The 12867-nt window shown below is 39.2% G+C and overlaps 2 protein-coding genes across 2 annotated transcripts; both read right to left on the bottom strand.

The window, feature by feature from the left end:
- The window catches only part of LOC139394468 (zinc finger protein 239-like), a 133352-nt gene that overhangs the window by 37525 nt on the left and 82960 nt on the right, over nucleotides 1–12867 (bottom strand).
- LOC139394470 (zinc finger protein 180-like) lies at nucleotides 1457–11621 on the bottom strand. Of its 2 annotated transcripts, XM_071142542.1 has the most exons (3): nucleotides 11195–11621; nucleotides 3174–3656; nucleotides 1457–3032 (listed from the first exon to the last, which is right to left on the bottom strand). In XM_071142542.1, the coding sequence occupies exons 1-3, from the start codon at nucleotides 11580–11582 to the stop codon at nucleotides 2692–2694; spliced, it is 1212 nt and encodes a 403-aa protein (XP_070998643.1). In that variant the 5' UTR covers nucleotides 11583–11621; the 3' UTR covers nucleotides 1457–2691. The 2 variants fall into 2 exon arrangements, with proteins under 2 accessions (XP_070998643.1, XP_070998642.1); XM_071142541.1 differs by having other exon boundaries at nucleotides 1457–3656.

Genomic DNA, 12867 nt, shown 5'->3' with positions numbered 1-12867 from the left:
ATGACTGTGGTACTAGCCTGTGCCTGTTGTGTATTTCAAGATTTTTTCATTTTCAACAAAATTGTACTGGATTAGTTGAAAACTGATACTAAAGTTATATACTATTTTGACACGTGGAAGATGTACTGAATTGATATGGTTTATCGTACTAAAATGGACCAAGATGTGTTGATTTTGCACATACTTGTTGATTGGTCGGCCATTGGGTTCATTTGTTTTGCAATATGTTCAAATCAAATCAAGCTTTATTTATACAGCACATTTCAGACACGGATACAACACAATGGGCTTCACACGTAATAAGAAACTATGAAAATACAAACTGAAATGTTTACAACCCAACGAACATAAAAGCAAAGAAAAACTAAAGAATAACAATGAAACTGAGACTAATGATCATTCTAAGGAAAATACATGATGATTAAAAATAGTAAGAATAGGATGTAATACCCAACCAGAAATATAAGCTTGTTTTACTACAATGTTAGTAAACAATATAATTGTACCAATAAAAACTCAGTTAGTCGTATAAATTGTGATTACTAAATGTTACATTACATTGAAATATTATGAAATATCAAAACCGAATATACACTCCTTTGTTAATTAATATGTATTGGCAATACTTCACTTCATGGTGAGGCATGGAATAATAAAACATGTATATTTTGTCAGGCTGAATGTTTGAAATATGAGGTGATTTGAGTCATGCTTCTTCAGTAGTGGAATAAAGACAATTAGCACTTGAATGTTGTAAAGAAATACTATGTGTTAATGCTGGAATGATGTATGATTGTTTAAAAAAATCGTTCATAAGTTGGTCCAAGTTTTAAAAATTATACCGCATCCATATGTATAGGCTGCAAGTACGTTGAAATTGAGTTGTTTTGTTGTCATTGAAACCTGGAAAAAGTTTTTTCGACTTTCAACCAAAACCGAACGTAGATTGGACGTCGGACATAGTCTTATTTTCAACGTCTTTTCAACAACATTTTGATAGGCGGGATAGCCCCAATGTCAAAACCATTTTAACGTGTACAAATCAATCACCAATATGCAGAAACAGTTTGTGATACATTGAAAACCTAAACATAATTTTTACTATCGAAACAAACATGTTTAACATGTTAATCACATCTCTTGTATTTATGTTCCACATGTTAATCACATCTCTTGTATTTATGTTCCGCATGTTAATCACATCTCTTGTATTTATGTTCCACATGTTAATCACATCTCTTGTATTTATGTTCCGCATGTTAATCACATCTCTTGTATTTATGTTCCGCATGTTAATCACATCTCTTGTATTTATGTTCCACATGTTAATCACATCTCTTGTATTTATGTTCCACATGTTAATCACATCTCTTGTATTTATGTTCCACATGTTAATCACATCTCTTGTATTTATGTTCCACATGTTAATCACATCTCTTGTATTTATGTTCCACATGTTAATCACATCTCTTGTATTTATGTTCCACATGTTAATCACATCTCTTGTATTTATGTTCCACATGTTAATCACATCTCTTGTATTATTTTTAAACGAGCACCTTACAAACTGCACAAGTACCAACAACGTTGTTGTTTTGACAATACATCACTGATATCAATTAGGGGGGAAATCAGGTTGTAAATGCTATTGAAACTAACACAACTTAAACAAACACATTAAAATGGGAGATATCTTTTACCTCACTGGTTAGACGACAACCTGCAGAAGACAGTCAGCTACATTTGGGAGGGATGCATTTAAATCTAGAGGTCCCCAAAACTAAGAAAAACTCAACACTTATTCGTCATTACTCATATCGATATCACGTTGAAATCAATTGTGCGAGAGGGGGGAGATGAGTTTTCACGTCCTGTTAAAACAGCTCAAACAACACACGGAATGTGGGAATAATGTGTACATCCCTGGTTAGAGGACAACTTGTAGAAAACAGCTAGATACATTTTGGAGTGTTGCAGTTTGATTCAAGTAGGTCACCAACGCGGGAAGTGAAACGCAACACTTTATTTGTGTTAATGTTAATCATATAAACAGTACTCTTTCAATTCAGAGCCTGTATTTTTCCCAATGAGGCTAATATCCATATCATGCTGAAATAAATAGAACAGGGGGCAAATGTTTAGGGTTCTACACTGTGACATCATTAAGATACTCCTTCTACTATGTTAAAGCATTCTACATTATGACATCATTAGAATACTCCTACTACAATGTTAAAACATTCTACATTATGACATCATTAGAACACTCCTACTACAATGTTAAAACATTCTACATTATGACATCATTAGAATACTCCTACTACAATGTTAAAACATTCTACATTGTGACATCATTTCATTGATATCATGAAACAACTCCTTCATGTATGTATTTTCTGATGTTTAATCAGAGCTCTTTTACCAGCGTAATTCTTGCCACATTGATCACAGCTATGAGGTTTCTCTGTGTGTTCTCCGGTGTGCTATCAGGATATTTGCCTGAGTAAACATCTTCCCAAATTTGTATTTAATTTCACCTTTATTTAACTAGGCAAGCCAGTTAAGAACAAATTCTTATTTTCAATGACGGCCCAGGAAGTGGGTTAACTGCCTTGTTCAGGGGCAGAACGACAGATTTGTACCATGTCACCTCGGGGATTCGAACTTGCATTGATTACAGCCGCAAGATTTCTATTCTGTGTGTGTTCTCTGGTGTGATATCATGTTCCTTGAGTGAGTAAAACTCCTCCCACATTGATCACAGCTATAAGGCTTTTCTCCTGTGTGTGTTTTCTCGTGTGATTTTAAATTTTGGGACGAAACAAAACTCTTTCCACAGTCAGAGCAGTGGTAAGGTTTATCTCCTGTGTGTGTTCTCTTGTGTATAGTCAGCTGGCTAAATGAAGTAAAACTCTTGCCACATTGATCACAGCTATAAGGTTTCTCTCCAGTGTGCATTCTCAAATGTACCATCAGGTTGCTTGAGTGACTAAATCTCTTCCCACATTGATCACAGCTATAAGGCTTCTCACCTGTGTGTGTTTTCTGGTGTGATTTTAAATATTGTGAAGAAACAAAACATTTTCCACAGTCAGAGCAGTGGTAAGGTTTCGCTATTGTGTGTGTTCTCTTGTGTGATTTTAAATATTGGGAAGAAACAAAACTCCTTCCACAGTCAGAGCAGTGGTAAGGTTTCTCTCCTGTGTGTGTTCTCTGGTGTATAGTCAGCTGGTTAGATGTAGTAAAACTCTTCCCACACCGATCACAACTATAAGGTTTCTCTCCTGTGTGTGTTCTCTGGTGTGTAGTCAGAATGCTAGATGTAACAAAACTCTTCCCACATTGATCACAACTATAAGATTTCTCTCTTGTGTGTGTTTTCTGGTGTGCTTTCAGACTGCTTGTAACACTAAAACTCTTCCCACATTGATCACAACTATAAGATTTCTCTCCTGTATGGATTCTCTGGTGTCTTATAAGGTCTGTTGAAGAGGTGAATCTCTTCCCACAGTCAGAGCAGCGGTGAAGTTTCTTCCCTGTGGGTTTCCGCTGGTGTTTCTTGAGGTGTTCTGATCTGAGGGGACTCTCCTCTGCCTCGTCAGCTTCATGATGTTGTTGAGGCTCTCCAGATGATCCCCGATAGTCAGGTCTCTCTCCTGTGTGAACAACAAAGTCAGACAGATAGTTAAAGGCCCACAACAGCAGAAATCCACTGTTTATATGAGCTTAAGATGATGCCCATGATTGTGTACAACAATGTACGTCTGTAATTCATGTTTAAAAGCCTTCACAAACTTTGACTATTTTCTTAACTTCCTGATGGTAGCATCCCACCTGGTCAACATCCGGTGAAATTGCAGAGAACGAAATTCAAACTGAAGAATTATAAATATTTAACTTTCATAAAATCACAAGTGTAACACATTAAAATAAAGCTTAACTTCTTGTTAATCCAGCCGCTGTGTCAGATTTCAAAAAGGCTTTACGGCGAAAGCAAACCGTGCGATTATCTGAGGACAGCGCCCCGCATACAAAAGCATGAAAAACATATTCAACCATGCATAAATAACTTACCTTTGATGATCTTCTTCTGTTGGCACTCCAAAAGGTCCCAGATACATCACAAATGGTACTTTTGTTTGATTATGTCCTTTATATCCATAAAAACTCAGCTCAGCTGACGCGCTTCAGTCAATAATCCATAATAATAATCCATATATATTTTTTTTTTTAAAAGAGAGAGAGAGAGAGAGAGAGAGAGAGGTTATCTAGTTATGGATGTAGTATATATAAGCAGTAGCAGTATATTTGTTATCTACTTGTAGTATATCTGTTATCAAGTTATGGATGTAGAATATATATATGTATAAATAGATGTAGTATATCTGTTATCTAGTTGCAGTATATCTGTTATCCAGTTGCAGTATATCTGTTATTTAGTTGTAGTATATCAGTTATCTAGTTGTAGTATATCTGTTATCTAGTTGTAGTATATCTGTGTGGGCAGAAATGGTGAGCGAAGGTATTTGTTTTTCACAATGTATTCCGAATATTACCACACATTATCAGAGCAAGATCAGGATGCTACTCAAGGAAACTCACATTAAGCTCTGTGTCACTAATTCCGCACTGTGGGGGAAAACTAGTCTAGAGTTCTCATAGGCTGACAGCAAAAACAGCCTCCATTTACAGGTTTCCTATGAGCGCATTTCACAGGCTCGTTTGAATGTCCTGCTTAATATCATGTCTGAGGAAAATGCTCTTTGGTTAGCTTTGCTACCAGCCTGTCAATGAGGGTTAGCATTCAAGCTAACAACTGCTGCATCAAAAATAGGTATTTTGCAAATATCACAACCAAATATTATCTTAGCGACTGTTCAAGCAACAACCAAAACAACAATTGTAAGCCTATGAGAACCCCAACAAGTATTAACCTGGTAAATCTAGACTGTTGAATGGTCCCAGATGGTGAACAGTTTATTTAGTAATAACCTGGTAAATCTAGACTGTTGAATGGTCCCAGATGGTGAACAGTTTATTTAGTAATAACCTGGTAAATCTAGACTGTTGAATGGTCCCAGATGGTGAACAGTTTATTTAGTAATAACCTGGTAAATCTAGACTGTTGAATGGTCCCAGATGGTGAACAGTTTATTTAGTAATAACCTGGTAAATCTAGACTGTTGAATGGTCCCTGATGGTGAACAGTTTATTTAGAAGTAATAACCTGGTAAATCTAGACTGTTGAATGGTCCCAGAAGGTGAACAGTTTATTTAGTAATAACCTGGTAAATCTAGACTGTTGAATGGTCCCAGATGGTGAACAGTTTATTTAGTAATAACCTGGTAAATCTAGACTGTTGAACGGTCCCAGATGGTGAACAGTTTATTTAGTAATAACCTGGTAAATCTAGACTGTTGAATGGTCCCAGATGGTGAACAGTTTATTTAGTAATAACCTGGTAAATCTAGACTGTTGAACGGTCCCAGATGGTGAACAGTTTATTTAGTAATAACCTGGTAAATCTAGACTGTTGAATGGTCCCTGATGGTGAACAGTTTATTTAGAAGTAATAACCTGGTAAATATAGACTGTTGAATGGTCCCAGATGGTGAACAGTTTATTTAGTAATAACCTGGTAAATCTAGACTGTTGAATGGTCCCAGATGGTGAACAGTTTATTTAGTAATAACCTGGTAAATCTAGACTGTTGAATGGTCCCAGATGGTGAACAGTTTATTTAGTAATAACCTGGTAAATCTAGACTGTTGAATGGTCCCAGATGGTGAACAGCAGTTTATTTAGAAGCCAGACATTTAATTCACATACAGTGATGATGTCATCTCACGGGGACATGATCTAGATAGTCTGTTTCCCCAGTCATCTGTAATAATAATAATTCACATACAGTGATGATGTCATCTCACAGGGACGTGCTCTAGATAGTCTGTTTCCCCGGTCATCTGAAATAATAATTCACAGACAGTGATGATGTCATCTCACGGTGATTTACAGTTTGTTGTCAAAAACAAACAGCAGGAATTTAAATAGCCACAAGCAAGGGACTAACTGAGGCTAACTGCATCACGTGATCCAAAGTAAACGGGCTAGTCCAATAGACTGTCGACCAATCATGTTCAGGTTGTCACGCTGTGTCACGTGGTTGCTAAGCGAATCGTCAGAAAATCCTTTATAAAAGTCAGGGTTTGAGTCGAGAACACTGCCTATTTTCCTCAAAAGTACAGTACCAGTCAAACGTTTGAACGCCTACTCATTCAAGGGTTTTTCTTTATTTTTTAAAACTATTTTCTACATTGTAGAATAATAGTGAAGGCATCAAAACTATGAAATAACACATATGGAATCAGGTAATTACCAAAAAAAGTGTTAAACAAATCAAAACATATTTTAGATTCTTTAAAATAGCCACCCTTTGCCTTCATGAGAGCTTTGCATTCTCTCACTCAGCTTCATGAGGTTGTCACCTGGAATGCTTTTCCAACAGTCTTGAAGGAGTTCCCACATATGCTGAGCACTTGTTGCCTGCTTTTTCTTCACTCTGCAGTCCAGCTTATCCCAAACCATCTCAATTGCGTTGAGGTCGGGTGGTTATGGAGGCCAGGTCTCCTTCTTGGTCAAATAGCCCTTACACAGCCTGGAGGTGTGTTTTGGGTCATTGTCCTGTTGAAAAACAAATGATAGTCCCACTAAGCGAAAGCCAGATGGGATGGTGTATTGCTATTTTAGCCATGCTGTTAAGTGTGCCATGACTTCTGAAGAAATCACCAATAGTGTCACCAGCAAAGCACCCCCACTCCATCACACCTCCTCCTCCATGCTTCACGGTGGGAACCACACATGCGGAGATCATCCATTCACCTACTCTGCATCTCACAAAGACACAGCGGTTGGAACCAACAATCTCAAATTTGTACTCATCAGGACAGATTTCCACCGGTCTACTGTTCATTGCTCGTATTTCTTGGGCCAAGTAAGTATCTTCCTCTTGTTATTGGTGTTATTTAGTAGTGGTTTCTTTGCAGCAATTCGACCACTAAGGCCTGATTTCACACAATCTCCTCTGAACAGTTGATGTTGAGATGAGTCTGTTACTTGAACTGTGAAGCATTTATTTGGTCTGCAATTTCTGAGGCTGGTAACTCTAATGAACTTATCCTCTGCAGCAGAGGTAACTCTGGGTCTTCCTTTCCTGTGGCGGGTCCTCATGAGAGACAGTTTCATCATTGTGCTTGATGGTTTTTGCGACTGCACTTGAAGAAACTTTCAAAGTTTTCCGGATTGACTGACAGTCATGTCTTAAAGTAATGATGGACTGTCATTTCTCTTTGCTTATTTGAGCTGTTCTTGCCATGATATGGACTTGGTCGTTTACAAAATAGGGCTATACCACCCCTACCTTGTCACAACACAACTGATTTGTTCAAACACATTAAGAAGGGAAGAAATTCCACAAATTAACTTAACAAGGCACACCTGTTAATTGAAATGCATACCAGGTACCCCATGAAGCTGGTTGAGAGAATGCCAATAGTGTGCAATGCTGTCATCAAGGCAAAGGGTGGCTGCTTTGAAGAGTTGAAAATATAAATATAATTTGATGTGTTTAACACTTTTTTGGTTACTACTTGATTCCATATGTGTTATTTCATAGTATTGATGTCTTCACTAATATTCTACAATGTAGAAAATAGTAAAAATAGAGAAAAAGCATTGAATGAGTAGGTGTGTCCAAATTTTGACTGGTATATTCAACAGTTAGGCAATTGATTATGGACCTAATGAAGTTGGGGTTTGCTCTCTCCTCAATTTTCTTAGGCAATTAAGCTAAGACCAATTCATCCCTAAGGTGTTCGATGGTGTTGAGATCAGGGCTCTGTGCAGGCAAGTCAAGTTCATCCACACCAAACCTCGACAAACCAATTCTGTTTGGATTTCGCTTTATGCACAGGGGGCATTGTCGTGCTGCAACAGGAAAGAGCCTTCCACAAACTGTTCCCAAAACTGTTGGAAGCACAGAATTATCTAGAATGTCAGAATGCTGTAGCACTAAGATTTCCCTTCACTGGAACTAAGGGGCCCGAACCATGAAAAAACATCCCCAGATCATTATTCCTCTTCCACCAAACTTTACAGTTTAATGAACTATGCATTCAGACAGGTTCTCCTGGCATCCGCTAAACCCAGATTCATCCGTCGGACTGCCAGATGGTGAAATGGGGATTCATCACTCTGCTCCAGAGTCCAATGGCGGCGAGCTTTACACCAAGCCGACGTTTGGCATTGCGCATGGTGATCTCAGGCTTGTGTGAGACTGCTGTGCCATGCAAACCCATTTCATGAAGCTCCCGACGAACAGTTCTTGTGCTGACGTTGCGTCCACAGGCAGTTTGGAACGCTCGGCGGTCCCGTTCTGTGACCTTGTGTGGCTGAGCTGTTGTTGCTCCTAGAGGTTTCCACTTCACAATAACAGCACTTACAGTTGACCCGAGGCAGCTCTAACAGGGCAGAAATTTGACAAACTGACTTGTTGGAAAGGTTGCATCCCATGATGGTGCTACATTTAATGGAAGAGCTCTTCAGTAAGGCCATTCTACTACCAGTGTTTGTCTATGGAAAGGTTGCATCCCATGATGGTGCTACATTTAAAGTAAGAGCTCTTCAGTAAGGCCATTCTACTACCAGTGTTTGTCTATGGAAAGGTTGTATCCCATGATGGTGCTACATTTAAAGTAAGAGCTCTTCAGTAAGGCCATTCTACTACCAGTGTTTGTCTATGGAAAGGTTGCATCCCATGATGGTGCTACATTTAAAGTAAGAGCTCTTCAGTAAGGCCATTCTACTACCAGTGTTTGTCTATGGAAAGGTTGCATCCCATGATGGTGCTACATTTAAAGGAAGAGCTCTTCAGTAAGGCCATTCTACTACCAGTGTTTGTCTATGGAAAGGTTGCATCCCATGATGGTGCTACATTTAAAGGAAGAGCTCTTCAGTAAGGCCATTCTACTACCAGTGTTTGTCTATGGAAAGGTTGCATCCCATGATGGTGCTACATTTAAAGGAAGAGCTCTTCAGTAAGGCCATTCTACTACCAGTGTTTGTCTATGGAAAGGTTGCATCCCATGATGGTGCTACATTTAAAGGAAGAGCTCTTCAGTAAGGCCATTCTACTACCAGTGTTTGTCTATGGAAAGGTTGCATCCCATGATGGTGCTACATTTAAAGTAAGAGCTCTTCAGTAAGGCCATTCTACTACCAGTGTTTGTCTATGGAAAGGTTGTATCCCATGATGGTGCTACATTTAAAGTAAGAGCTCTTCAGTAAGGCCATTCTACTACCAGTGTTTGTCTATGGAAAGGTTGTATCCCATGATGGTGCTACATTTAAAGGAAGAGCTCTTCAGTAAGGCCATTCTACTACCAGTGTTTGTCTATGGAAAGGTTGCATCCCATGATGGTGCTACATTTAAAGTAAGAGCTCTTCAGTAAGGCCATTCTACTACCAGTGTTTGTCTATGGAAAGGTTGTATCCCATGATGGTGCTACATTTAAAGTAAGAGCTCTTCAGTAAGGCCATTCTACTACCAGTGTTTGTCTATGGAAAGGTTGTATCCCATGATGGTGCTACATTTAAAGGAAGAGCTCTTCAGTAAGGCCATTCTACTACCAGTGTTTGTCTATGGAAAGGTTGTATCCCATGATGGTGCTACATTTAAAGTAAGAGCTCTTCAGTAAGGCCATTCTACTACCAGTGTTTGTCTATGGAAATTGCACGGCAGTGTTCACAATGTTATTCACCAGTCAGCAACGGATGTGGCTGAAATAGCTGAACCCACTAATTAGAATAGCTGTTTCCACAAAATGTTGTATATATAACGTATTTGCGACTGCTCTACAAAAATAAATTACGGTCAACAAAACAGCCCATCAACAGAACAATCGACCAGTAGACTACGGTCAACCCTTAAAAAAAATGTCTGAATATTATACAATGACTTATCAACAGCTCTAACAACTTGACCCCCACATGAAATCTACACTGGTAATTCTAGAATATACTACATATCCTAGAAACCTGGTTAAACTATCATTATGACCTCATGGATGAATTCTAGAATATACTATATATCCTAGAAACCTGGTTAAACTATCATTATGACCTCATGGATGAATTCTAGAATATGCTATATAGCCTAGAAACCTGGTTAAACTATCATTATGACATCATGGATGAATTCTAGAATATACTATATATCCTAGACAATTTGACCCACACAGGAAATCTACACGGGTAGTTATGGAAAGACCCATATACTGTATAACTTGTAAATTACTCAAATGATTCAACCGTATTACCCCACCAGAAACCAAAACATAAGCTTGTATAACGCCACTGTTTGTAATAAGGGCACTATAAAGCCTAGAAACCTGGTTAAAACTATCATTTTGACCTTATGGGTGGCCAGTCCTTGTATTCATAGTGTAGTGAATTCAAGGGGAGGCCCTGAGCGGGACTCAAACCTGGGTCCAGCGACTGTCAAGCCAACGCCTTATAACTGTTATGCCAAGATGTCTGAACTTCTTCACGAGGTCGCTAGGTTTTGGGTTAAGGTTGCTACAACAGCTTTCTCTATGAATTTGAGAGTGGTAACATTTCTCCAGACCCCATCCCCCAGCTGTTTACTATATCAAGTCTTTGGGCATCAATTTAGTTGCTGTTTAAAACCTCGCTAGCTCCCTTTAAAAAAGCCACATCCATCAATCAACCAATCTGCCGTTGAAACAATAACAAAGCTGTAATTCCACCACTGTTTTGGTAATAAGATGAAGGATGGGGTTGGAGAAATGTAACTACTCTCAAATTCATAGACAGACCTTAAGGATGCAAGGACTGACCATCCATGATATCAACATTATAGTTTTAACCATGTTGAGGATGTTGGTTTACATTGTTTCTAAACATTAGAGTAAAAAAAGCTTATTCTGGGTTCTGATGGGGTACAACAGTTGAACTAAGCTCATGAGGCATGTGTTATATTCTTCAAGAATCAATGGCTAGAAATTAATAATTTAAAAGTCCAAATATGGATATAGCAACTACAGATTTCCCCTTTGACACCAAACATCAGTTCAACAACTGCAGAGTTTGCGCCTCTGTTTTTAAGACGGTACTTACTAGTGTTAATCAGGGCCCGTTTTCTCAAAACCATATTACTGCTAAGTTCACCGTTAGAACCATTGGACGCCTTGAGTTGCTTTTGGGAAACCGGGCTCAGATATCCAGTTTCCTCCTCCTTTTTCGATGTGACAGTCATCTCCCCCTCCTCCCCTGCATCCTCCTCTTCTTTTACTGTAACATCCTCCTCCTCTTTCACTCTGAACGTGTCTTCCTCTTCTTTCACAGTAACGTCTTTCTCTTCTTGTTTCACGGTAAAAGCCTCAACCTCTACTTGTTTTTGTACTGTAACAGCCTCCTCTTCCTCCTCCTCTTTCACGAGAGCTTCTTTCTCCGAACAGGAGACCTCCTCTTCTTTATCAGGAGGAGAGTAGCTTAGTGAACTCATGGTCGGGGATGTTAGATAGCTAGGCTAATGCTAACTTAACCAGCCCGTAGCTGACTAATAACAACACCGTAAATATGAAATTAAATCGGATAACTAACTAGACGACAGAAGTGGGTTTAAAACACAGGGGCTAATATACACTAAAGCGTCTAAAGTAATGTATTGGTTCGGCTATTTTGTCTATCAAGCTACCGAGGTGTCTGACTAACTGTTGTTGCTGTTGAAATAAAGAAAGTTCCGTCCACTAGATTATACGTCACACCAACAGCATCGCCTTAAAGTCTCAGACCGCCATCTGCTGACTGGAGGTGGTAACGCAGTTGAGGGAAAATGTATATTTTATTTTCAGCCAAAATGTTAAAGCGTAGGAAGCATGAGTTTTTACTCACCAATGTAACAACACTGTGTGGTTAAAGACTTAGTACATTAGTTGCAGTCATGATCTGGTTACCTATAAGAACAAACAAGGTATCTTCTAGACTTCCCACAATTCACTATTTCTCAACGTCATATGGATCTAGTCTGTGCTACTGAGTTCATATTGTAAGTATATGTATGCCCCTTAAGGTCCTTGTGTATTGTGGTATTGGTTCCGAAATAATATCCTATTGGTGAGTCAACTGGTAAATGCAGAGGGTCTTTTACTCAGTTATAAAGAATTCTGATCACTTCACAAGGTCCCTGTAACACCTAAAGATTTTGCAATTGTTTTAGATGCCATTCCCTCAGGTGTTGCTATGTTATTCAGGAACATGTCAAGACCTGACCCTCAGAGCCTACCTTCTGTTGACCCTGTTGACTCATCAGTAGGAAAGACCTGACCCTCAGAACCTACCTTCTGTTGACCCTGTTGACTCATCAGTAGGAAAGACCTGACCCTCAGAGCCTACCTTCTGTTGACCCTGTTGACTCATCAGTAGGAAAGACCTGACCCTCAGAGCCTACCTTCTATTGACCCTGTTGACTCATCAGTAGGAAAGACCTGACCCTCAGAGCCTACCTTCTGTTGACCCTGTTGACTCATCAGTAGGAAAGACCTGACCCTCAGAGCCTACCTTCTATTGACCCTGTTGACTCATCAGTAGGAAAGACCTGACCCTCAGAACCTACCTTCTATTGACCCTGTTGACTCATCAGTAGGAAAGACCTGACCCTCAGAGCCCACCTTCCCTTGACCCTGTTGACTCATCAGTAGGAAAGACCTGACCCTCAGAACCTACCTTCTGTTGACCCTGTTGACTCATCAGTAGGAAAGACCTGACCCTCAGAGCCTACCTTCTGTTGA

This window comes from Oncorhynchus clarkii, unplaced genomic scaffold (assembly GCF_045791955.1).
Source record: "Oncorhynchus clarkii lewisi isolate Uvic-CL-2024 unplaced genomic scaffold, UVic_Ocla_1.0 unplaced_contig_460_pilon_pilon, whole genome shotgun sequence".
NCBI lineage: Eukaryota > Metazoa > Chordata > Actinopteri > Salmoniformes > Salmonidae > Oncorhynchus > Oncorhynchus clarkii.
The sequence above is the reverse complement of the archived record's forward strand: the minus strand, read 5'-3'. Positions and strand labels throughout refer to the sequence as shown.

Bases quoted from the DNA above. Each gene is read 5' to 3' on its own strand.
- LOC139394470 (XM_071142541.1), bottom strand. From the start codon at position 11,582: ATGAGTTCACTAAGCTACTCTCCTCCTGATAAAGAAGAGGAGGTCTCC. The intron at 3,657-11,194 runs GTAAGTACCGTC...TTGTTCACACAG, and splicing joins ACGGGCCCTGATTAACACTA to GAGAGAGACCTGACTATCGG.